At 32.8% G+C, this 23327-nt stretch overlaps 2 protein-coding genes across 2 annotated transcripts; one reads left to right on the top strand and one right to left on the bottom strand.

Moving 5' to 3' along the window:
• The first annotated feature begins 568 nt into the window (after positions 1–568).
• LOC132714843 (uncharacterized) lies at positions 569–13110 on the top strand. The gene is made up of 6 exons (XM_060697761.1): positions 569–1110; positions 8290–8894; positions 9336–9404; positions 9581–9658; positions 10296–10462; positions 10667–13110. The coding sequence occupies exons 2-6, from the start codon at positions 8732–8734 to the stop codon at positions 11534–11536; spliced, it is 1347 nt and encodes a 448-aa protein (XP_060553744.1). The 5' UTR covers positions 569–1110; positions 8290–8731; the 3' UTR covers positions 11537–13110.
• A 367-nt stretch (positions 13111–13477) lies between these two features.
• On the bottom strand, positions 13478–20786 carry LOC132714847 (uncharacterized). The gene is made up of 6 exons (XM_060697763.1): positions 20370–20786; positions 19868–19998; positions 18854–18972; positions 18308–18451; positions 15989–17047; positions 13478–15619 (listed from the first exon to the last, which is right to left on the bottom strand). The coding sequence occupies exons 1-6, from the start codon at positions 20475–20477 to the stop codon at positions 14919–14921; spliced, it is 2262 nt and encodes a 753-aa protein (XP_060553746.1). The 5' UTR covers positions 20478–20786; the 3' UTR covers positions 13478–14918.
• Between the last annotated feature and the right edge of the window lie 2541 nt (positions 20787–23327).

The raw sequence follows: 23327 nt of genomic DNA, 5'->3' as shown, positions 1-23327 counted from the left end.
TTTGTCACTTTTTCTTTGCTGTTATTCAGTATCGCACCATTTCACCTCGCTTTAAAAATATCGCACCTCTTTACGTTCGACCCCCTGTCAACCAGACAACGTTTTTAATGAAGTTTTAATATTGACTTGAAGTTAAAATGATTTCGAAGATAAGGGTTTAAACAACGACAAAAAACTAGTGGACGGATGATAAAAAAATAAATATGTAAGTATTTTATATTAAGAAAGATCGATTATTTTACTTTGTTCTTTTTGTTTATTCAATATGAAAGATATCGTGCTTTTGCCATTCATTTCAGTGTCTAAAAAATAAACTTTAAAATCATCCTTAACTTATCTTATTATTCTTTAGTTTTATGGACTTTGATATTAGTTTGATAGTGTTTCATTAGTAGTCATTTCTTTGTGTAATTATACATTAAAACCGAATTCCAAGATATATAACCTTTCATATCTTATTTGTATGATTTTTAAATATATTTTCTATACGGTTCCTAGAAAATTTACGATTAATCCAACACGCTTTACCGTAATAATCAGATTGTGAACTTTCGTGCTTATTGTAAACATGTCATATGACGTCAGATGTGACGGCAACAAACCAAAGACGTTTATAAAATTACTTATTCGCCTAATGCTCATTATATGAATATATAAGGGTTGAGCAAACACTATAACTTTTGTGATTTTAATGCGTGCGTTTTGAACTGTTGACACTATTGTTAATTAATTCTCGTCTTTTGCAAATTGTCATTACATTCAAAATTAAAACATAAAACAAAGAATTAGAAATATACATTTATTTCTCACCAGAGCGCGCAATGACGTCCACATTATTCTTTTTACAATACCAAATAACGCTACCTGCGTCGCGTGTTATTCCTTTTGCAATGGGTCTCGAGCTCCCCTTAACACGCACACAATTTAAAATGACCATACAAACATTTATTTTAAACATTTTCATACAACATATTGTCTCTATAAGATAGGATGCTGACCGTTATTTTTGTAATGTATTTATACCATGCAGGTGTTATTAGCAGGAAACACCGAAGGTCAACGTGTGTAAGATTTTGCGAATTGGCGAATACAGAAGGTGTTCCAGTAAAGGTGAACAATTTGAACATATTTCAAGCATTGATTCAGTCTTGTGCTGGTAGCATTGTACTTGTTAAGGAATATGTTTTCTTTGTTTCCCTCTAAGACTTTATGGCCTTATGAAGATCGCATCGAATGGGCTAAAATTGCAGCAATATGATTCTCTGCATTAGCTAACTAACAAAATATACAGGTGATTTGTTAATTTAGAAGGTTTTTTACAATGTCTATACAACTATTTGTAATAAAAGAAACTTTAAGTAGTTTAATATGTATTCATATGGGTTAGACTTATTTATTAATAATTGTTAACGTCGGAATGGCATGGCTCAGCAGCACGCCACTGCGGACCATTAATTAAATGTGTATCAACATATTTTAAACCACGTGCCTTCGTCGACGGTGGTGATGACGAGCGTTTCCACACGGACTACTGCACTTTCTTTTTTGCGTTAAAGCGGTAAAACCTTGAATATTTGTGTGTCAATGTATTTCTATCTTGACTAAGTATTCCTCAAGTATTCTATTGCTGTCGCCGTCCAATTATCACAGGAACTTACGCACGCCCGGCAAACTGTCGCTCCACTTCAAAATTGTGGTGTACGGTAAAACGAGCGAACGGCATTTCCGAGATAGAGCGGAAGGCCGATTTAAACGGCTAATTGTAAGTATTGTTTATGTTTTTGTCTTGTTATTCATTTAAGTTGTATTTTTTCGAAAAACGGAAAATGTAGTTCCGTGTAGGATTGATTTAGGCTTCCAATTATCTAATCTGTTACAAAAAGAAAATTATATTAAGCCCGGGAGAACTTTTCACCCTGACGAAGCGAACGACGATTTGTAGAGTATGGAACTTCTTAACTATAATAATGCCATACCCTTCAGATTTCTTGAAAAAGTGTATTAGTAAAATATCAACCCGTAATAAGAACTTGTCCTTCGTGCAAAATAAATTACTTCCGAAGGATTTCTAAAATTTGTAAATCGATATTTTACGAAAGTAGTGGAGCCAAAGGGCAAGAGATGGAGCAAAAGGTTCGATGTTGAGCGCAAGGCGATATTAATATGACGTATTAAGAGGAGAGTAGTCTATGATTTTTATATATAAAAGCTATAGAAGTTAAAATAGACATGATCAAGTGTTGAGACCGAGATATATATTTGCCTTTTAAAGACAACTAATAAAGTGTGATATCCATTCAACAACTATAGCTTTATAAATATAATCGCGAAGGTGTCACCCATAGCTGCGCTATGTAGATTCCATAATATATGTTCCAAATTTTGATGAGGCCCGACTTTTGAATCATACACATGTATGCATGGCATAAAACAGGATGCAACTTATTCGAGGTCAATCATGATTTTTGACATGGTTATGCGCATTTAAAAACGTGTGTCCGTGCAAATTCGACAAAATCGAATATTTTCAGTTCTACCGCGAACAAATGTTTACGAGCAGGTACGTGTAACGCGATTGTTCACGCCAAAATGTTATGTTTTTCGAAAAGTTAGATATTAAAAGGTGCAGAACAGAAACAAAATTATGCAATGCACGGGACACATTAAATTAAATGGATCACTACTACCGAGTCCAGTTCACAATGACTTTCTGTAATTAATAGTTCTAACTAACATGTTTAGAGCAAATACAAATAAGCCACGTTTTCATGAATTTGTAAGGTGGGGAATCGCTGTGAAAATTCTTGACAAAGTGTCAGTGGTTATAAGGATATAACACGTGTTTCAGTTATGTTTCAAGATACATCCTCCATAATTTAGCATTGTTGTTTAGTTAATTATTTTCCCCTCAAAGTGTAAATAGAAATGTTTACTTTTATAATCAAACACTGCACTACAAATCTTGGTTTAAAAAAAATAAGTTAAAATGAAAATCTGTAAAATTTTGTTTGTTTATTCAAAGAGAATCTATGAAGAAAACGAACTAGTAAAAAGGCAGAGCTCAGTGGTGTACGGACTAAAATTATCAATAATTGATAGACCTAGTTGTATAGTAGAAATAAATTTCTATTTACACTTTGAATGGAAAATAATAAACTAAACAACAATGCTAAATAATGGAGGATGTATCTTGAAACATAACTGTAACACGTGTTATATCCTTATAACGACTGACACATTGTCAAGAATTTTCATAGCAATTCCCCACCTTACAAATTCATGAAAACGTGGCTTATTTGTGTTTGCTCTGAAGATGTACGTTAGACTTAGTATTAATGACAGAAAGTCATTGTGAACTGAACTCGGTAGTAGTGATCCATTTAATTTAATGTGTCCCGTGCATTGCATAATTTTGTTTCTGTTCTGCACCTTGAATATCTAACTTTTCGAAAAACATAATATTTTGGCGTGAACAATCGCGTTACACGTACCTGCTCGTAAACATTTGTTCGCTGTAGAACTGAAAATATTCGATTTTGTCGAATTTGCACGGACACACGTTTTTAAATGTGCATAACCGTGCTAAAAAATCATGATTGACCTCGAATAAGTGGCATCCTATATTACGCCATGCATACATGTGTATGATTCAATGGTCTGGCATCATCCAAATTTGGAACTTAAATAATGGAATCTATACGGCAGCCATAGGTGACAGCTTCGCGATAACATTCATTACGCTATAGTTGTTGAAAGGATATCACACTTTATTAGTTGTCTTTAAAAGGCAAATATATATCTCGGTCTCAACACTTGATCATGTCTATTTTAACTTCTATAGCTTTTATATATAGAAATCATAGACTACGCTCCTCTTAAAACGTCAAATTAATATCGCTTGCGCTCAACATCGAACCTTTTGCTCCATCTCTTGCCCTTTGGCTCCACTACCTTTGTAAAATATCGATTTACAAATTTAAGAAATCCTTCGGAAGTAATTTATTTTGCACGAAGGACAAGTTCTTATTACGGGTTGATATTTTACTAATACACTTTTTCAAGAAATCCGAAGGGTATGGCATTTTTATGGTTGGGAAATTCAATACTCTACAAATCGTCGTTCGCTTCGTCAGGGAGAAAAGTTCTCCCGGGCTTAATATAATATTCTTTTTGTAACAGATTGTATAATTGGAAGCCTAAACCAATCCTACACGGAACTACATTTTCCGTTTTTCGAAAAGATACAACTTAAATGAATAACAAGACAAAAACATAAACAATACTTACAATTAGCCGTTTAAATCGGCCTTCCGCTCTATCTCGGAAATGCCGTTCGCTCGTTTTACCGTACACCACAATTTTGAAGTGGAGCGACAGTTTGCCAAGCGTGTTACGAGACGCGCAGAAGTTATCCGACGGTCAGTATCTATGGTATTCTTGATTTAACTGTCGATAAGGGATGGACGACCGGTTCTTTGTTTTTGCTGGACATCACTTTTGCAATAATTTAGGAAGAGGAAACCAAAGGTCTGCTGACCGATTATTTATGGTTTGCTAGCTGAAGGAGATCAAACGTCTGCGTGTGCATTTCAAAGGTTTACACAAAACATGATTTGAATTCAGTCACAGGGTGAGAGAAATGTACAGCCTGACCGGAATTCGAACCCGGGACCCTCGGAAAACCGTACCGCAGCTCTATCGACTGAGCTATCCGGCCGCTTACACATCTTCTCCCCCAAATATGAACAGTTCCGAGCCGTGACATACTCCCCTGCTCCAATGAAATTTGTCCACGAATTTCACAGAGATACAGAGCAATTTAAATCAAACTCTGATCTATATTCAGTCACGGTCCCCCGTTTGGCGCCAAATGTCAAAGGGTGAGAAACATGTGCAGCCTGACCGGGACTCGAACCCGGGACCCTCGGAATACGGCTTTACCGTCTGAGCTATCCGGCCGCTTACACATCTTCTCCACCAAATAGTGAACAGTTCCGAACGGTGACAATTCCAAGCGGTGTTTCAATAAACTGGCTTTCTCTTGTGTAATTCAAATAACTGTCACAGTGATGTTTTATATTTTACTGACATTAAAGCATACACAATTATGTAGCATTCGTCGGTTGCGGTTATTTGATATGACAAAGTTAAAAATAAGGAACCCAAAATAACGTGCTCCTACGAAACCTTCTAAACGTTAATGTAGAAACCACAGAACGTAGAACGTCGGAATTTGAAAGCAAACATTAAAGTGGTGTTTATTTCTTATGGCAATATATTGTTCTTATTTTGATACAAAATTCATACAACAAAATAAAGACGCAAAAGGGTTGACAAACAACTTTTCGAACAACCGTACACCATTTTTTTGAGTTGTAGTACAAAACTTCATTATAGACCTGCACTACGGTATTTCCATTTCTTTTCAATAGAAACGTATGTAGCATTTCGCGCATGCGTATTTTGCTTAGGACAAAGAGCAGTTACAAAATAATAGATTTTATTTAGTATTCAACAAATTCAAAGATTAAATAAGGTTAACTGAATACTAGAAATATTTTAATGAACATGCATTATCCCAAGTTCTGACCTATTTCCAGAATTATAATTAACTTTGATTTCATGTGATATATAAATCTTTTTAGTTTTGTTTTGTTTCAAAAACTTTAAGGAGAATAAAGCAGACATTTTTCTTGATAAAAAAAATTATTTCCAATTTTTTACATCAAATATCTCAATGATTTTCAAGTCCGACGTGGTCGCAAAGGGCTGAACAAATATCATATTCCTCATTGCTTTTTGAAGTTACCCTAAGCTAAGGATAAGCTAAGCTATAAAGGCATCTTTTGCTGTTATTTTTTAAAGGTATTTAATATATCAATCACTTTTAAGCGACAGTTTACTCAGAATATTGTCTATTGCATTTCTATCATGTCTATGAAAAGCAAAAATCTGTGCTCTTTGCGGATTACGCATGCGTGAGAAAATACTACATCCGGTCATTTTTTTTTACAACAATTCGTCTATACCAACCTCATCAATATTTATGAATTTTGTGAAGTGACAAATAGTGTGACTTACATTTACATGTGTTGCGAGGCACCGCATAAAATGCGTGTTATTTGACTATCCGTCTAAACTTCTCAACGAGTTTGAAAAATTATTTAAATATATTTAAAATGTGACTTAAACAATTTTTTTTTATGTTTTGCATCACAGTCAAACCGGATAAAGGATAAAATCAGGTAACTGAAAATATTTTATCACGTGTTTTCACTTTTTTCATATAGATAATTAACCTCGATTTCATATGTTACAAAATTCATTTAGTTTTTATACATGTATGAACTATTTCAACAACAATTCAATTGACTTCTTTGTTTACATGAAGATATAATTCCATATTTTTTACAACAATTAACTCAATGCCAGGTCCGTGACCGTAGAGGTTTCTTAAACAATTGTTTTTCACATGCTTTTTCATGGCCATCTTTGTCACAAAGCTATAAAGGCATCTTTTGAGATTTTGTTAAAAGCTATTTTATATGAACTTAAACCACGGATTTATATTAAGTAGGATCTATGGTATAACTTAATCGACATTGTCTATGAACTTCTCCTACTATGAACTTCTATGTAGGACGATGTTCTTTTTGCCCTACGCAGATTGCGCATGCGCGAGACAATCTTTCTTAGCAACGGCCCGCGTCGTAAAAAGGTATAAAAACGAATAACATTGATATTTATCACAGAATCTTACAATTATTATTGGTCTTGTGCCTTCTGTGTGCCATGTGAACGTAGCCTTTGTCTTGTTGATCTTTGTTCTCGTTTTTTTATATATACATTGTATATTTATTTCAATTTAATGTAATTGTTCATTTTTTTCATATTGACGTGTTGCGTTTAATTAAAACTTTGTTTAATCTTGCGGTCTAATACTACAGTTTTCTCCTGAATGAGGACATCTTTGCAGTATATCTGGCAAACTTTTGTTGAACTATTTTAAAAGGCCCTATAACTGAAACATCTATGTGATATACAATTTACATGTTTCATCAGTAGTAAAAACCTTTTGGGCTGTTTGTGGGGCTTTTTTAGGGATTCTGTTTTTCTCTTTTTCAAATACTAAAAGCCATTGACATCTGCTTGGTGCAGACATATTTGCCTATCCTTTAGATTCCTTTGTGTGTTTTATCACTGCGAACACACAGTCATTACTTTTTGATATGTATGATGTTTGAGGATACATGTACTAGTATATTGAAAGAAGGGAATGTTTTGTTTATATAAACTCAGAAGCAGAAATAAATTAAACAGTTCATGAATTGAGTATTTACTTAGTATTATACGACAAGATTGTAACATTTTATGTTAACATTTGTAAATGTCATTCGTCTTGATTAAGTCATTCAAATTTGGTAACATAAGATTTGCTATGATAATAAAGTAGAAAACTATTACCGTAAGAATAAGCATATCAGAAGGATTAATGAAAATAACTTCCTTAACAGTATTACAGTGACTTAGGAAATATATATTGCTTTTGAGAGATCTTTGTTATACAATAGCACGGTATGGATTTCAGATGCGCAGTAGGCTTGAGTGATTAATTACAAACATCTCAACGATATGCCGTGCTATATGTTTAATACAGATCAATCAAAATCAAGATCTATTTCCATTTCTAGCACGTCAAGAAAAATTATACTTGGACTACATTTTTGGTGGTGAAATTAGTTTTTTGCCTCAGTTTCTGATAGCAACGTTTTTTAAAGGCTATTTCAGTCAACCATTTGCACAAACATTTTTTAAATTGTTGATAAAGCTTTATGTGTTTATTTTATTATTTTATTTTGTTTATTTTTTATTTCCTTTTAGTGACATAAAAGTGATTTTAACCGTTTTGCAAAATTGCCGCTACGTTGTAACGTCATGTTAACAACACTTCAAATGTCTGCACAGCGTTAATCACTGAATTAAAGATATTGGTATCCGGATTAATTTTCTTAGACATTTTCATTCTAGATAGTTTTCAGAGAAAATGCAACAAAGTTGTTATTCTTTTATTTATCAGATTTTTAAAAGAAATGGCGCCGCCAATGTGTTTGAAAATACGGAGGGAGGAAATAAGAATTAACGGCGAGTTTATTTGTTGTAGAATATATCACGCTTACTGCCTTTCTTTGTGTATATAAAGGAAATCTCCGATAGTGTTAGAATACGTAACATAGTTACATTATTTGATATCATATTCACAATTATAATATTACACTTGTATTTGTTTAGATAGGAAACATTTGTTGCCAAATAACAGTTTCCAGCGATGGATGTGAGAGAAGCTAGTGTACCAGCAGCATGTTTCCCACGATATCAGTACATGTTGAAGATAAGAAAAGATTTGGCCAAGCGGTATAACTGTTTAAATAAGATCAAAATATTAGAAGATTGTGAACCACTGTTAGATGTTAATGATGACAATATACGCATATTTATGTGCAAATCAGAAGAATCCACCGACCAATTCATAGATATCAAATCAATTATTCCGAGAAATTGGGACACAGTTAATCAAAAAGAATATAAAATTGAATCCTTGAAAAGAGATTCTAAATTCTTCAAAAATGCCTACTGCATTTTCTTTAAAGATATGCTAACAAAATAAGAAAGGTTTTCCCAGCGTACTATTTTTATAGGAACGGATAACAACTTGACAAAAGTTATATCAAACATGTTAGGAAGCCAAAAACGTACTGTGGTTTGTCTTGAGGAAGATGTTGGCGCTGCTTTATCGACTCAATTAGAGAGACATGCTCTTGCAGGAATAAGAGTTGCATGTGACAAACTTTATGTTATTCTTACTGGTAATACTACCGAAGGTATAAGTAACACAGGTAAATCACACACTTAAGTGCAACTATTGTGCAAGTGTTTTTGATTCTTTTTGTCAACAATTAAAATTTGATTTGTTCTGCAAGATGTTGATTCAATAGCCAGAAGCCTTTTTGTAACATTTTTTGAATAATTTAATTGTCTATAACGTTTCGAAATGAAAGAAAAGAATATTTGCAGACGTCAAAATTTCGTTTTCAATAATAAAACAGAAATTGATGTTATAATAAACGGTCTAATGCTTTAACTAGTTATCAAATTAAAAGGCGATTTATATAAGAAAAAGAATGAAATCAATGTTTCTATGATGTCGACAATGTAAGTCTTTAATACAGAAACTATGTATTAATTACTCTTCAATAGGAAGTTCAATTGAATAAGTTATTAATGTTATATACAGAGGTAAAATAACACCTATTTATACTCGTATATATATTTTTAAGGAGAACCATCTGTGAATTCTGAAAACGTCGAATCAACGAAACAACGGTCAAAATCAGCAGGATCGAGCGGTAAAATGTTTCATTCTTGACTGTGTTGTACAAGTTATTCTAAATTATTATTAATCATTATAAATATACGTCTGAAAACAGCACTTTTATACATCGATAGTAATTTATGTTCACGTTTACTAACATCCTTGTACAAAGGTCATTTCTTTATTCATGTTATGTTAATAATATTTCAGTCAAAGATTCACCGAGACAGGCTTACCGACACCTGTCGGTAACGACTGAACAAATACCATGTGTAAAAGGGAAACAAGGTACAAACTATATATCTGAATTAAATCTTTGCTATTCTAAGTTTAATTATATATCACGATACTTATCCATAGATAATAGCACTACGGTGTCCAATTTCGTCCACAAGATTTTGCTAGTTACACGCGATAATAATCGCGTCAAAAGGGCGAAATTGAGTTCTAAATTTCGCATGTCTTAGATTGCGCTAGTCTCTCAAACGCCTTTTCTTGAGAACAGGGAAACATAAACTAGCGAAATAGGAAAAGGCGCGTGAAGGGCGCTAATTATCGCATTGGAGACTAGCGAAATTTAAACACGCGATAATTATCGCCTCTACAGAGCAAAATTTTGAATAAAGTTCGCATGTATTAAATTTCTCTTGTCTCTCATGCGATAATTAGAGCACTTCAAGGCGATAATGATATAGGTTGCGTTGTCGGAATCGACAACGTAACGCGCAATGTACCAAATAAGCCACCAAACAACCCTATACAATTCAACTTAAATGATCGATCACTGTAAATGTAATGCACGCTTATAAAATTCAACTTGTATATTTGTTTGCTATTTTAGGATGAAGATATGTTCGTGTAATGCGTAAAGTATATCATAAAAATCACAAATGGTTTAACGATTTTCGTGTTCGGTATTTTTTAGGAAAGATCAAAAGTCCAAAAAGCGGAACTCCTGTCGAACTTTCAGATACAGACTCAGAGTTGATTGAGCGCCTGTATTACGAATTTGTTGGATTGTTTAACAGAAGCATTCTTCCGGAAGATGAAAAGCCGAGTCATTCTGAATGCTTGTACAAGATTGATAAAACGGTTTGTAGTCTACCTTTCAGTTAGTAACAAATTGTTAAGTTAAAATCCATTTTCAATATTCGAAAGAAACGTTATCACAGCACTCTTTGAAATGCAACTTTAGCTTGTGTATAGATATTCATTATAACACTACAAGTATAAATATTTTGTTAAAGCAAAAAAGGGTAGTTAATTCATGTTACAACGATTTGCTTTGTCTTACAGATATTGCAAGAGTTACAGGAGCTGAGTAATTCGATAACAAGTTGTGGATATCGTTACAGTACACTTCATGTAAATGTCAATGTCAAAACGACATCCGATGATCTAAAACACAGTATCGGACATGTAATGGAAAAACATAATATAACAAAATACTCTGTAGTACCCTCGGTTATACAGGAGTTTTCAACGTGTAATGTAGGTCAAGGGGTAAGAGTCGAATATGTCAAAAATGAATTTTATACTGGTACACTCGGCGGATTTGCTTATACGTCTTCAGGAGAATCAAAGCGTGATTGGGCCATCCTATCTAGACATTTTGCTAAGAGCAGTTTTGACAGGAAACTGTACGTAGCAAAGCAAGAAAATATGTATATCGGCGAGATTATGAAGGAAGTTAAGGACGATGAGACAAATAAAGAATACCTTGATATCGCTGCTGCATCACTGGATGATAACATATCATCCGATAAAACATACGTTACTGAAAAGAATGAATCTGTCCAAGGAAAACTTTTCTCTTATGATGCTAAGAAGCTTATGTGTTTACCAGTTCACATTAAAGGAGCTAAAACCGAACTAGGCCTTGGAACAATTTCTGTCCCGGAGCAAATCGCAGTTCAAAACGACAATTTGGATGAAAACTACATTATTGTAGAAGATAGAGAGGAAGGCAATGCTTTCTGCCAGGAAGGCGACAGTGGAGCCATAGTGTGTGCTGAGAATCCGGACAAATATGGAGAAGAAGTCCATTTGATTTCAATGGTTATGGGAGAAAATATGAGTAAAAAGGGTTCATATACTACGGTCAGACTTGACAAGGGTTTAGATCAGCTGAAATCCTTAACAAACAAAGATTTCAACATGTATTGAATTAACGTATTATTTCAATAGCATAAAAAAATATTGCCTGTGAGAAGTCCATATGTCAGATGTTTTAGTAAGATAAGCTAGAAATGTTCCTTAGATTTCATCAGCTACGTGTTTCACAATATTCAACAATTCTTAATGAGATTCTAAGAAACGGTTTCAGAATTCCTTTTGTATATGACTATTTACTTATATATATTTGTTTTTGAAGTATAATAGTAAGGTTCAGCGTCTACATTTTTGTATTTGTATTGAAACGATAGAAAATGAATGTAAAGTTACATAATTTTGATTATTAATTACCATGCTGCAAATATATATTTATACTCAAGATGGATCTTTTTCATCGTTTTTACAAACTTTACAAACAAGTATTTTCTTTAGAACAAGTGTATTTTTTTAAATTACTGTGACTTAATTAGGTTAACAATATTTCATCGGAGTTTTTTTGTTATAAACGAAGCTTACACGCAAGATTATACGCTAATGCAAAATGACAGCAAACGAATGGTGTATCACTAGAGCTATGCATTGCATAGTTTACATTGATCAGTGCCAAATGAAATGCATCACAAACGAATGCGCAAGTTAAAGGAAAAGTGTTGCGACACGGATATTCCATTACGTCCGTAAAAGTGCTTGTTTTTTTCTGTTACAGTACGGGTATTATTTTATATCGGACTGGTATTTTGTACGTTTTACACATGTCAGATCAATCGCGTGCTTTAAATTGACGTCATTTTAGCGCGTTGTATCAATTTTGGCATTATTTAATAATGCAACTGTGCCTAGGATGATGTTATTTCGCCGTTATGAATGAAGTTGTAATTGCATACGTTGTTGTAAGAAAATATTTATGGATAAAATGACATAACAAGAAAATAGAATATGGTGGAGTATATTATTATATGCAAGACACAAATATTTAAAATATGTTTGAGGTTTAAATAAAAAAAGCTGTCCCTCTGGAACCCGCCCGATGAGTGGGTCCACTCGGGACGGTTATTCCGATCCGGATTACAACACATGACACATATCATTAAGCTGAAGTAAATGCTGAAGTAAACGCTCACCAATTATTTTGCCAAGAATTTGACTCGATGTCTTATTTATATAAAGACATTGCTGATATGCTCGTATAGTTTAAGGATAATAAATACTGGGTTCTAGCCAGCCTATTATCGCACGTCGTGTGAGACATGTCTTTGGCATTGAGGTATAATTGCGTTATCCGTTAATCTTAATGACAAGACACGATAGCCAAATTATGACATTACGATTGTTCACCGCATTTAAATTAGTTTTTGGCGTCTTCCTTATAAGAGATAAGAGAGGATGATCGAGCAGCTTTTTTCTCTTCTTTTAAACATAAGAAACAATGATAAGAAATGTATGAAACCAAGTCATTTAAAGTCCGTGATGAAACTGATGATGATTTACATTAGATACTTGCGGTTATTTATACCAAAAACTGTGAACGTAATTTGAGTCAAATACTGAATAGATGTTTCGTTGTAAGTGTTTTGTTAAGTAGCATACACCATAAATGATTTAAATAAACCATAAAAATACTCTTATTAGCATGATTATTATTCTTATCTTCCTTAAAGTGAAAACGGAAGTCCAACACAATTGCCGAAGATTCCTGCCTTCTTTAGTATAATAAGGTTTTGTCTATTAATCATTTCAATGAAAATATTTGCTAAGATTGGACCCAATTCAAGGGTTTAAACTTTAAAGGATATGAATTCGGCGCTTTAGAATTGAAAAAAACAATTGTTGATTGATGTAAATCACACTGAAAATGTTAACAAAAATAAACATATGTTGTCTGAAATAGATCTGATATCGGATGTAATATATGCGGACATGAAATTATTGATTAGGAAAAATGACTTTACAAAAGAGAAAAGAAATGTTTTTAATAAAGTTCTTTTATTTGCCTTAACCTATTTCATTGATATAAACACTGCTTATTCATGTGCAAGCAAATGTAAGCAATATATGAAGGAAAATTGTTAAAATTTGTCTTAAATCCTAGCTAAGGCATTGAAATGTATATATATTAACTCGTAGGTATATTCCGATACATCTTTATAATAACATTTAATAAGCAAAGTATCTTTACTAAAAGTGTAATTTTGAGCATGAATTCAACATTAAAGTTTCAAACATTTCCGAAACTTATGCACTCGACTGCGATCTAGACAAAATGGTTTAAACATTGACAATTAATTGACATTTAATTAGTGGTTAATTGTCGCAGACGGTTGATAAATAAATCAGGTCTTCTGATTTCAAGTATTCTTTTTAGCTAAATCATATTTATTTAAGCTCGATTGCGAAACAAGTTCTTGTACCTTATATCAATCACAATCGTGTCCGCTTCCTCGAATCAACTAGTACTGTTATCATATAAAGAACCATGGTCGTGATCAGAGCTCGAACCAATGATCCCAGGGTTAAGAGGCAGACACACATCCCAACCATTAGGCAGTTTCTTTAAAACAGACGATTCCTTTCGAAGTGTCGTGGTAAACAAAAATCGTTTTGACTGCTGTTCCAGAATCAGTGATTTAAGTAAGCGATAATTTTGATTGCATCTCTTGGATAACTAACTTACGGTGTATATAGATCTGTTTATCCGTGCATATGGCCTTCGTAATGTTTTGACTATTGTTTAAATGTCGATTTAAGGTGATGTATCAGGTCATATCTCGGCGGTGACTTTCCTGGTTAACTTAACAGTCATCACCAACTTCTCCGGAAGGTAAAGGGTAAACGATTTCTGATAAGAACAGTATGTTATTTTGTTAGAATTTGTGAAAAGCAAATTTAAAGTGTTTTGCACCACGGATTTATATAAAAATCCGTATTTACACACAGTTTTCAAATACATTTTTTCAACGGATCATTTATTTAAATGAATCAACAAAACAATAATTAAGGTTATTGTACAAGTTTAAGGATACAACAAGTACCACCTGCGCGAATCCACAAGACCAATTTATAAATGACACTTTCAAAGAATGCCAACAATTATATTAACAATCAATAGTCATGAATCTAAGCTTACAGTACTCCGTTGGTAGAGTGAACGATCAAAATTATACGTGTTGTATATATTAACAAGAAATAGATAATAATGTTCTTTGTCAGAATACATATTCAGAGTTTGTTCCTACTACCAATGCTTGTCTCATTGTGTCTGAAATTCGAGAGCCTTCGATACTTTGTGGTAAAATATGACAAATAAGATCCAGAAGGAAAGGCGGCGCTCAAATCCCTTTTTTATTTGGCATAATAATTAATATCTAATGAAGTAAATAAGAACGTTCCGGTTGTCTTGTCTCCATGAGATTTTATTTCTCTGCATAATGATGTTTTATGTTGTCTGACGATTTGACAAAAGATTTTCTAAAGTTTTAAACTTTTCATCAAAATACTCCCGCATCTGCGTATTTGATTGTTCAATATTGACTTTCAAAGATGTTATCTCCTCTTTTACGGTATCCAAAGAATGCTCAACATGGTGGACTATGTTTTTCTCTAAATCAAACGTTTTCTGTTCTAATTTATCCACCGCAGATTGATCAACGAAGCTCTCGGGATCACACTGGGGCACAAACGGCATTTGAATCATTGTTAATTGACCATGATTCATTTCAACTTCCATTTCTTCTCCGGATGACCTTTGTTGACCTTTAAATTGTGATAAGCCTTTACTGATAACACTAACAGCATCTTCGATGGGGGTAGCCATATAATAATGATCCATTTTACCTTCAAATATGCCCACTGCTCGTGTATCTCTACCATCAAAGGCAAAAACAAGAGAGCCAGAATCCCCTTGCGTTGCAAACGGGTTTGAGTTAAGACTATTTTCGATTTGAATTTGGTTAAACAAAGTAATATCTACACCTTTTCCTCTTTCTTCAAGTTTATTTGTTCTAACTGATGTACAGTGATCAACATATCGTCCTTCAGTTAAACCGCTAGAACAACCAAATTTGTACAAAAACAACATTTTCTTCTCTAGCTGTGTCTTTTCGAGAATTCTCCCAGAAGAGAAATGGAAACGGTAACCTGAAGAATTTCAGTTTATTATTAATGTTCTTTAATACAATAGCAATCAATACGCATAAATATAACAAGAATGAAAAATTAAATAGAGATACAAATAGCAAAAAGTGTTTCTTTATCAGTTCCTTTCCTATAAGGCATATATTTGATGCAGTTTCAGAAATTATAAGTAAAAAGAAATTTGCATTCATAAATTTTTAAAAGATAGATAATAATCTAAAACGATATTACTCTTCATTAACATATTAAGACGTAACCATTTTTTTATATTTTAACTTTTAACTTTGGAATGAAAACGGTATTATGTGTCAAAACAAGATAATACATATATATTTGGGTGATCTTTACAAACATGAACACAAGGTTCTATACCTGTAAGCGGAGGGAAGATATCATCTGGAAAATAGCCATCATCCGGCTCTCGATCTTTATTGATCTGCACCAATGCCAACTCCATTCCAGCTTCATTTTTGTTACCTTCTTTATAGACGGCCATTTTAATCTTGCCAAGGGGATGTCTAATGCTTGAATTGCCTACTGTTTTTGATTCAGGTGGTTGGAAAGTATTGTTACCAGCGAAACCGTAGTATATGTAATCATGACGACTTTTCGTTAACGCCTCCATTTGCCTTATGTCAAGAGCAACATGCGCACTTGTTAGGAAATACGTTTCCGTATGATTTTGTAACTGGACAAAAGGCCCTATCGTTCCTTGTTTGGTACCATATCCGCTATCCATTTCGCATCCCATTTTAACCTTTTGATGTAAGTCACTAGGTTTACCACAAAGACAGAACACGCCTTCTCTTACATCGAAAGGGTATCCAGCGACAGTTTTGTCGAATGATTTTTCTTGAAATGGAATCAAACCCTTAATTTGAACATATAATGCTACGCAAGGAATGTTTTCCATGCGAGATGTCTCCGTTTGGAACCCTGAAGATTTTACCCTACTTGTTGTAATTTTTGTAATATTGCTGTGCATTTGCATTAAGGCCTTAGCATTTTCTTTGACAAATGACTTGACATTTTCCATTTCTAGTAATTTGCATGCGTGTGTTTGTTGGAATTTGTATATTTCTTCATTTTCTAAAATATGCGTATCTGATAAATCATCCTCACATCGCTGGTATGTCTCGAATTCACATTCGATTTTGATAATTTTACTTGTGTGTATAACAAAAACCAAGGCTTTTTGTTTGTCCTGACTCGATCTATACGCCGGCCACACATGTAAAATCGAAGATGATTGTTGCTTTACATAGTCGCATATATTGCGGAAGATCGCGCGAAGAATATTTGATGAAGCTGTGACTGTTTTGTATATTTCGAAAAGGATTTTTTCGTTTGGCAGCAGTTTATCTTTTAACATCCTCATGACTGTAGCTTCATTGAATTGTTCCCCAAGACATCTCTCCCATGCAGACGGATCTAGAACAATAAAAACAACAATTGGTATGTAAGATTTCGTATAATAATATGAGCACTCATTTTAATTACATTTCATATTTATTCCAATTATCAAGTCAAATATCTGTTAATTTGATTTTAATGAGATATGTTAATTAACAACATGAAATTAATATAAAATATATCTTATACGACATGGTATATGCACGATATAGAATAGTTTAAAGACAAATAAGATGTAGCGGAGAATATGTCACGGTATAGAAAGTTTCACTATTGAGGGGAGTAAATGTGTAAGCGATTGAATAGCTGAGACTATATAGGCGTGGAATGGTAGTCCGAGCTCAATATTTGGTCAGGCTCGACATTTGTTTTACTATCAGATACTTGACAACCAACTTGGTGGGGGCGTTATAATTTATATTTCTTTCTGCAATAGACGGAATTCAGTATAGCGGGATAATATGTCACGGTATAGTACTCTTTACTCATAAGAGATAGTTTGGTCGGTTGATTCGGAGAACGGTAGACCAGGGTCCCGGGTTATTGTTTGTTTGTATAATCGGGTTTTACGTCACACCAACAAAGAAAATGTCATATGGCGACGTTCCAGCTTAACTGGTGGAGAAAGACCTCAGGCGCCCTTCCATGCATCATTTCAGGCACGAACGGTTATCTGTGTAGAACCACAGACGTATCGTAAGCTAGCTGCATAACTTCCTCACATGAAATAATTCAATGTTTCTGTCCGGTTTCGAACCTACAGCGGCGAGGGGCACGTAGTTTGAAGTCAACGACTTAACCACTCGTCAACAGACGCATCGGGGCAGAGTTCCATGCAAGATGCAAATGATTTCTGATACATGCAAAGAAGGTTGCAAAAGATCAACCATGCATTCTTGACTCTGATATTATGACCACGTACATTTATTTGTATTAAGTTATCAACAAGTAATTTGTGTCTGACGGAACTTATGCAGAAGTCATGTTTGATTATGTATTGTTTTGTATTTTTCTTTTATTGATTTCAATAATTTTGCTATTTATTTTTTGTAATAGAAAGAACTTTAAAATTGATTTGTTATTCATAAATAATGCACGACCATGAATAAATTTAACATGCTAGACAGTATAAGGATTACATTTAAATTTAATTATGATGAATTTCTTTTTGATATAAATTATCTGGTCATTTTTATTGTACGTGAAATGTTGTTAAGAACGTTTTATCCTCATATATATCATTATATACCGTAAAATATTCAACAATAATATACTTACCTATTTTCCATGTGTGAGTATTCGTGTTATTGTAATTTGTTATTGTTCTTTGTTCTTCTTTATTTAAATTGTAACTATTGAATTCTTTAGTTAATGTAGATGTTGAGTCGTCTGCGTGTTTTTCACAAAGTTTGGTTTCTGCATCTAAACAGTTTCATTTCATGATTTAGTTACGTTATTTAAGTACTTGTGATTTACATACTAAATAATGAAACTATAAAAGTATAAATAATTACAATGCAACACAATAAAATTGCATTAAATAAAATAAATTTCAGCAGATTTTTAACTAAGGATGGTTAGAAATCTACATGAGTTCACACATTAAACATTTGCGCACATTTTATTACAATCTTACAGATGTAAAATGCTATAAATAAGTCATTTTTATATAAATCACATACAACGTCATAAAATGAGAGGTAAGATGATAGAAATTTCGAAAACTAATAAGAAAGCTATTACTAAAACACGAAATTGTGAGTTGAGAAAAAATACACCAGCATTAAAAAATGCATATAGCTCTTCGGTGAACTCAAGATATACCTGGTGGTTTGCATTTACTGTAACCCTTTGGGTCTTCAGAATTTGATTGGAGCTTCATATTTGTATGTGGTGTGACTAAATCTGCGTCTGTAAGCCGTTCGTTAGAAATCTGAACAGTCCTTTAAAGGAATTTAAAGAAACTCTTATTGCAATCACTTTTTGATCTGCTTTATTAATAAATTAATGCTATTTTGATTGTTTAAATTTGCGGCACTTTGAAACAACTGTTAGTATAAAATGAAAGGGTAAGTACGTCAATATGTCATTTTGCTTCTGTACACAGGATTATGAAATGATAAAATTAAAGCAGTTTCTGGTTATAAAAAGTGTTAAGTAGAAGAATGTGCTTCACATTAATAAGTTTATGTCAATTTTGAACTAGTTTAGATTCTACATATATTGTTTCCATCCGAATGTTTTGGAGGCTATAAACTTATAAACACATTCAAATCTTACCCTAAAACCAACCAGTTCTACGCAATTAGTGTAAAGTTTCTTGCTCAAGGAAATACAAAATGTAGTATCCTTTCCCGGATTTTACCTCATAGCAAAACGATATTTATCTAACTTGCATTCCATCTTTAATGTACAGGCATCTCTAATTAAGTAAATAACACCCCTTTTCAAAAGTTTAAGCCCTCCAAATAACATGAATCAATGTTTACGTGCGTTAAATACGTGGGAATTGACTAACAAGTGTATAGTTTAAGTATATATTACCTTAGACAAACGTTAAGGTAACTAACCCAGACAATGTAATGTATAGGTATATTTATTGTCTCATTCACTTTCTTTCTTCTTAATCTAATGTTTTGGTGTATAGATCATGTAGATGGGTTAGTTCATTGATTACAAAGGATACTTAACCACCTAGACTATTTTATTATACTTAATTTGTCTGATTTATATTTAAAGGAGGAATTTGCTAGAATTTAAAATTAACCTATAATTTATACGTCCATCAAGCGTCGTTAAAAAACAAATAACACAGATATAGTAAAACGAATGACTTACATCGTACTGTCCGACGATACATCTTTACAGTCAACATCAATTACATTTTCATCAGCATAATGGATGATATTGACTTGTGGACCAACATTACAAATGCTTGCTTGTGAACCAACATGACTTTCACCATCAGCCTTTTGTGAAGAAATGAAATGTTTTGTACTCACAAATGTTCATTTTTTGGAATTATTCCTTCCTACTGTATCTTACTCAGCTCTACTCTACGCTACCTTATTACAACCTACATAAACGTACCTATTCTACCATACATAATAACATACATAGAAAAATGAGTCGATTTTAATTTTGAACTTTATTATCATGTTCATTTTCGTTATCTTTTTTTAAAAAAGCTTTATCTACATTTTTTTAAATTTAATTTCATTTGAACTATGACATAATCGAAAACATATAATTATTTCATATTGATGTAGTAATAATCCTGAACAAAATCATACTAATGGATAAAATAATTGCTAATAAAGTGAAGAAATAAAAGTTATACAGCTGTTCTGATGGAGCTGCTTGAAATGTCTCCAAACCCTCTCAACTTGATGCTACTACCGATACCCTGAAAAATAAATTTCATAAAACAATTTCTTTTCATTTTCATGTTGCCTTCTACTTTAAGAATTGATCATTTATTGGTAAACTAGTAATGTAAGGCATTATATATTTATTTCAGCTGGAAAACTGATTTGATATGTTTTACTAGCTTTTAAAACCTTCTCACAGAGTTAACTCAATGTTGGGCCTTTGTGGCCATTGTTAAGAGCAGCTCATTTTGGTCCATTTTATTGACTTTGGATTATTGTATGCTTTAAGCTTTCTAGCTACCTAACGAAAGGTCCGTTACCATCTGCACAAGTAAACAATGGCGCATTTGATGCAGAGTGGAAGGAAGTCGCTATATTACAATTAAAGTGTGGGTAACATGTATTAAAGCTACTTGACCTCTTCTTACTATAACAAAAAAAATTATGTCAACAATCTTGAAATTTACTTTTTGTTCGCGTGCTTTATGGCTCTTTGCACTTCGTGTGTCAATATCGCTTTTTTTATACATTTCTTACAAAATAAGTTATATGTAGTATAACATGATTTTTTGCCTCATTTTTACAAAACATTTCGTGTATCAATTATGAAGCTGTCTACGCTATCAACAATACTTTTTTTAAAAAATTTAAACAAATCTATTAAAAGATTTGATAAATATTTACAGTTCAGAGAACTTCAAATGAATTTTCCATTTAAATCGAATGCTGGTGGATGTAAACATATTTAAATGCAGCATTTAGTTTGAAAATCGTAACACACGAATGAACTGTTCAAAGATATCGTCTCGTCTCGATAAAGAACTTACATATAGTACACGGATCAATATTATGACTTGTTTAATTGCCTCCGAGTGTATGAAGTGTACGAAGCTTGTTAATTTAATAAAGTAAAACCTAATTTGTAAATGTTTAAAGAATTTAAAAGATATCATCTAAAGAGTAACGTGGATAAAGTAAATAAAGTTAAATTTACTATGAAATGAATTTAAAGTAAATACATGTCATAGTTTTAACCAGTACACCGATTTGACAAACAATTGAATCTTCACATCAAATCAAAAGGAGATAAATAAATAAAAAAATAATAAAAAATCGAAGCATACTTATAAATCGTTGCTTGTAAAAGTGATATGTAATGTTAAAAAATAGCAAGAATCGTTTAGTAATACATTAAGTACCATGATATCAGTTTCTTTTTATAAGAAAAAAAATCCAAATTCTTGCCAGTGAGATTACATTAATCGGAAATGTGACTTGTTCGTAAATAATAAGACAACCATTACGTTGTTACACTTTCTACATGTGAGGGCCGGGTAGTTTTCAAACTTATTTATTTAGTATTTATGAAATAAAATAATTTGCTACATCGAACAAGTATACTATGCATTTGAATATATATATTGCTCTATAAAGATAATACGGGTATATGAACATATATTTAATCACCAATCTAAAACCCGTAAAGCCTTTGTATCTTGATAATAAACAAATGCTAGGGTATCTCAATAAAAAAATGTACAAATATTTTTACATGCTTTGCAGTTGAAAGAAAAATTAAAACTGATAATTTTCACAGTGAATTGTGTTTGATAATTTTCACTGCAGCCGGACTAGACCTATATTAGATTGCAGATGAAAATTATATTTCATAACAGAAATAAATTCGTCGTATGTAAATTGTGCCTCTTTAGGAGTATAAATTAAGTAACTGCATACATTGTGTTAAAATGTTACAAAATTCGAGAAATTTACAGACCTACATTTCAATATTGGTACGGTGACGTCATGATGTGATGACGTCATGAAGAAGAACGCATAACGCCACGCATCAAAGAAAGTGAAAATTACTTAAAATCACTAAAAGCATGTAAGTTATAGTTATAGAATAAATACGAGGACTTTACCGGCTGGTATCAGCGCATGGGGCGACAACAAGGGTCAATCATAGGAAATTAATCGACATGGAACGTCGAGATCAATTTCCATGGTTATCCCTTTTGTCGCCCCTTGCGCTGATACCAACGGGTGAAGTCCGAGTATTTATTCTGAATCTGTACCTGTTTTATCGAATGACAATCACGACTTTTTTCTTGGATATTTATTCTTGGAGATTTACGCTCTCTCGTAATATTTGCTTTATTGAAACATATAAATATTTTAAGAAATACCCACAGAAATACACACATTAGATGCCGTTGAATGAACAGGGCATAAATAACCATTTGACGAGGTATGTTGATGCATTTTTTCTGAATGCGAAATATCAATCACCCTTCCAGCTCATTTTCAAAATATAATCTAGGAAATATTGTTGGTAAGAATTCCGGTGTATATTTCAGAGGTATATATTCTACGCGTAATTTTTATAACTAACGACAATGTAGAAATCTAGTGATTTTTTTTTCTTAACACTTCTTCCATTTATTGATATTTACGCTAGAGTATTATGTTCATTCGTGTAGTGATTCACTGAGTGACTTACTGGTCATAACCTCCTTTAAAATGGAGGCATTGTTTAAAGCATAAAAAATGAATAATTTGATCATTGTTTCAGATTTGTCCTCGAGGTCAGGATGCAGAAAACGGCGATTATTTTCCACATGAGTCAACATCTTTATAATAACTGCATTTTCAAGTTTTGAAAACAAAAGATTGAGATGATATCTAAATATTAAGAAAAAAAAAGTTATTTCGACTGTGTAATGTTTTGTTTTGCTCTTTTTCAGGTATACTCACTTTATAATTTGAAATAAGATAATATACGGGGCATGCTCGAGAAAGTGTACTTTTACCTCATTAAGAGCACCCCAAAGCGTACTGATACCTCATTTAGACAACAGCAACAACATAAACTTTATTAAACTCAAGCCATGATAACAAGCATGTGAGCATACAGCGAATAATAC

This window comes from Ruditapes philippinarum, unplaced genomic scaffold, assembly GCF_026571515.1.
Source record: "Ruditapes philippinarum isolate M1 unplaced genomic scaffold, ASM2657151v2 ctg3546_1_1_1_1, whole genome shotgun sequence".
Taxonomy (NCBI): domain Eukaryota; kingdom Metazoa; phylum Mollusca; class Bivalvia; order Venerida; family Veneridae; genus Ruditapes; species Ruditapes philippinarum.
Note: the sequence above shows the minus strand (reverse complement) of the source record. Positions and strands in the feature narration are given on the sequence as shown.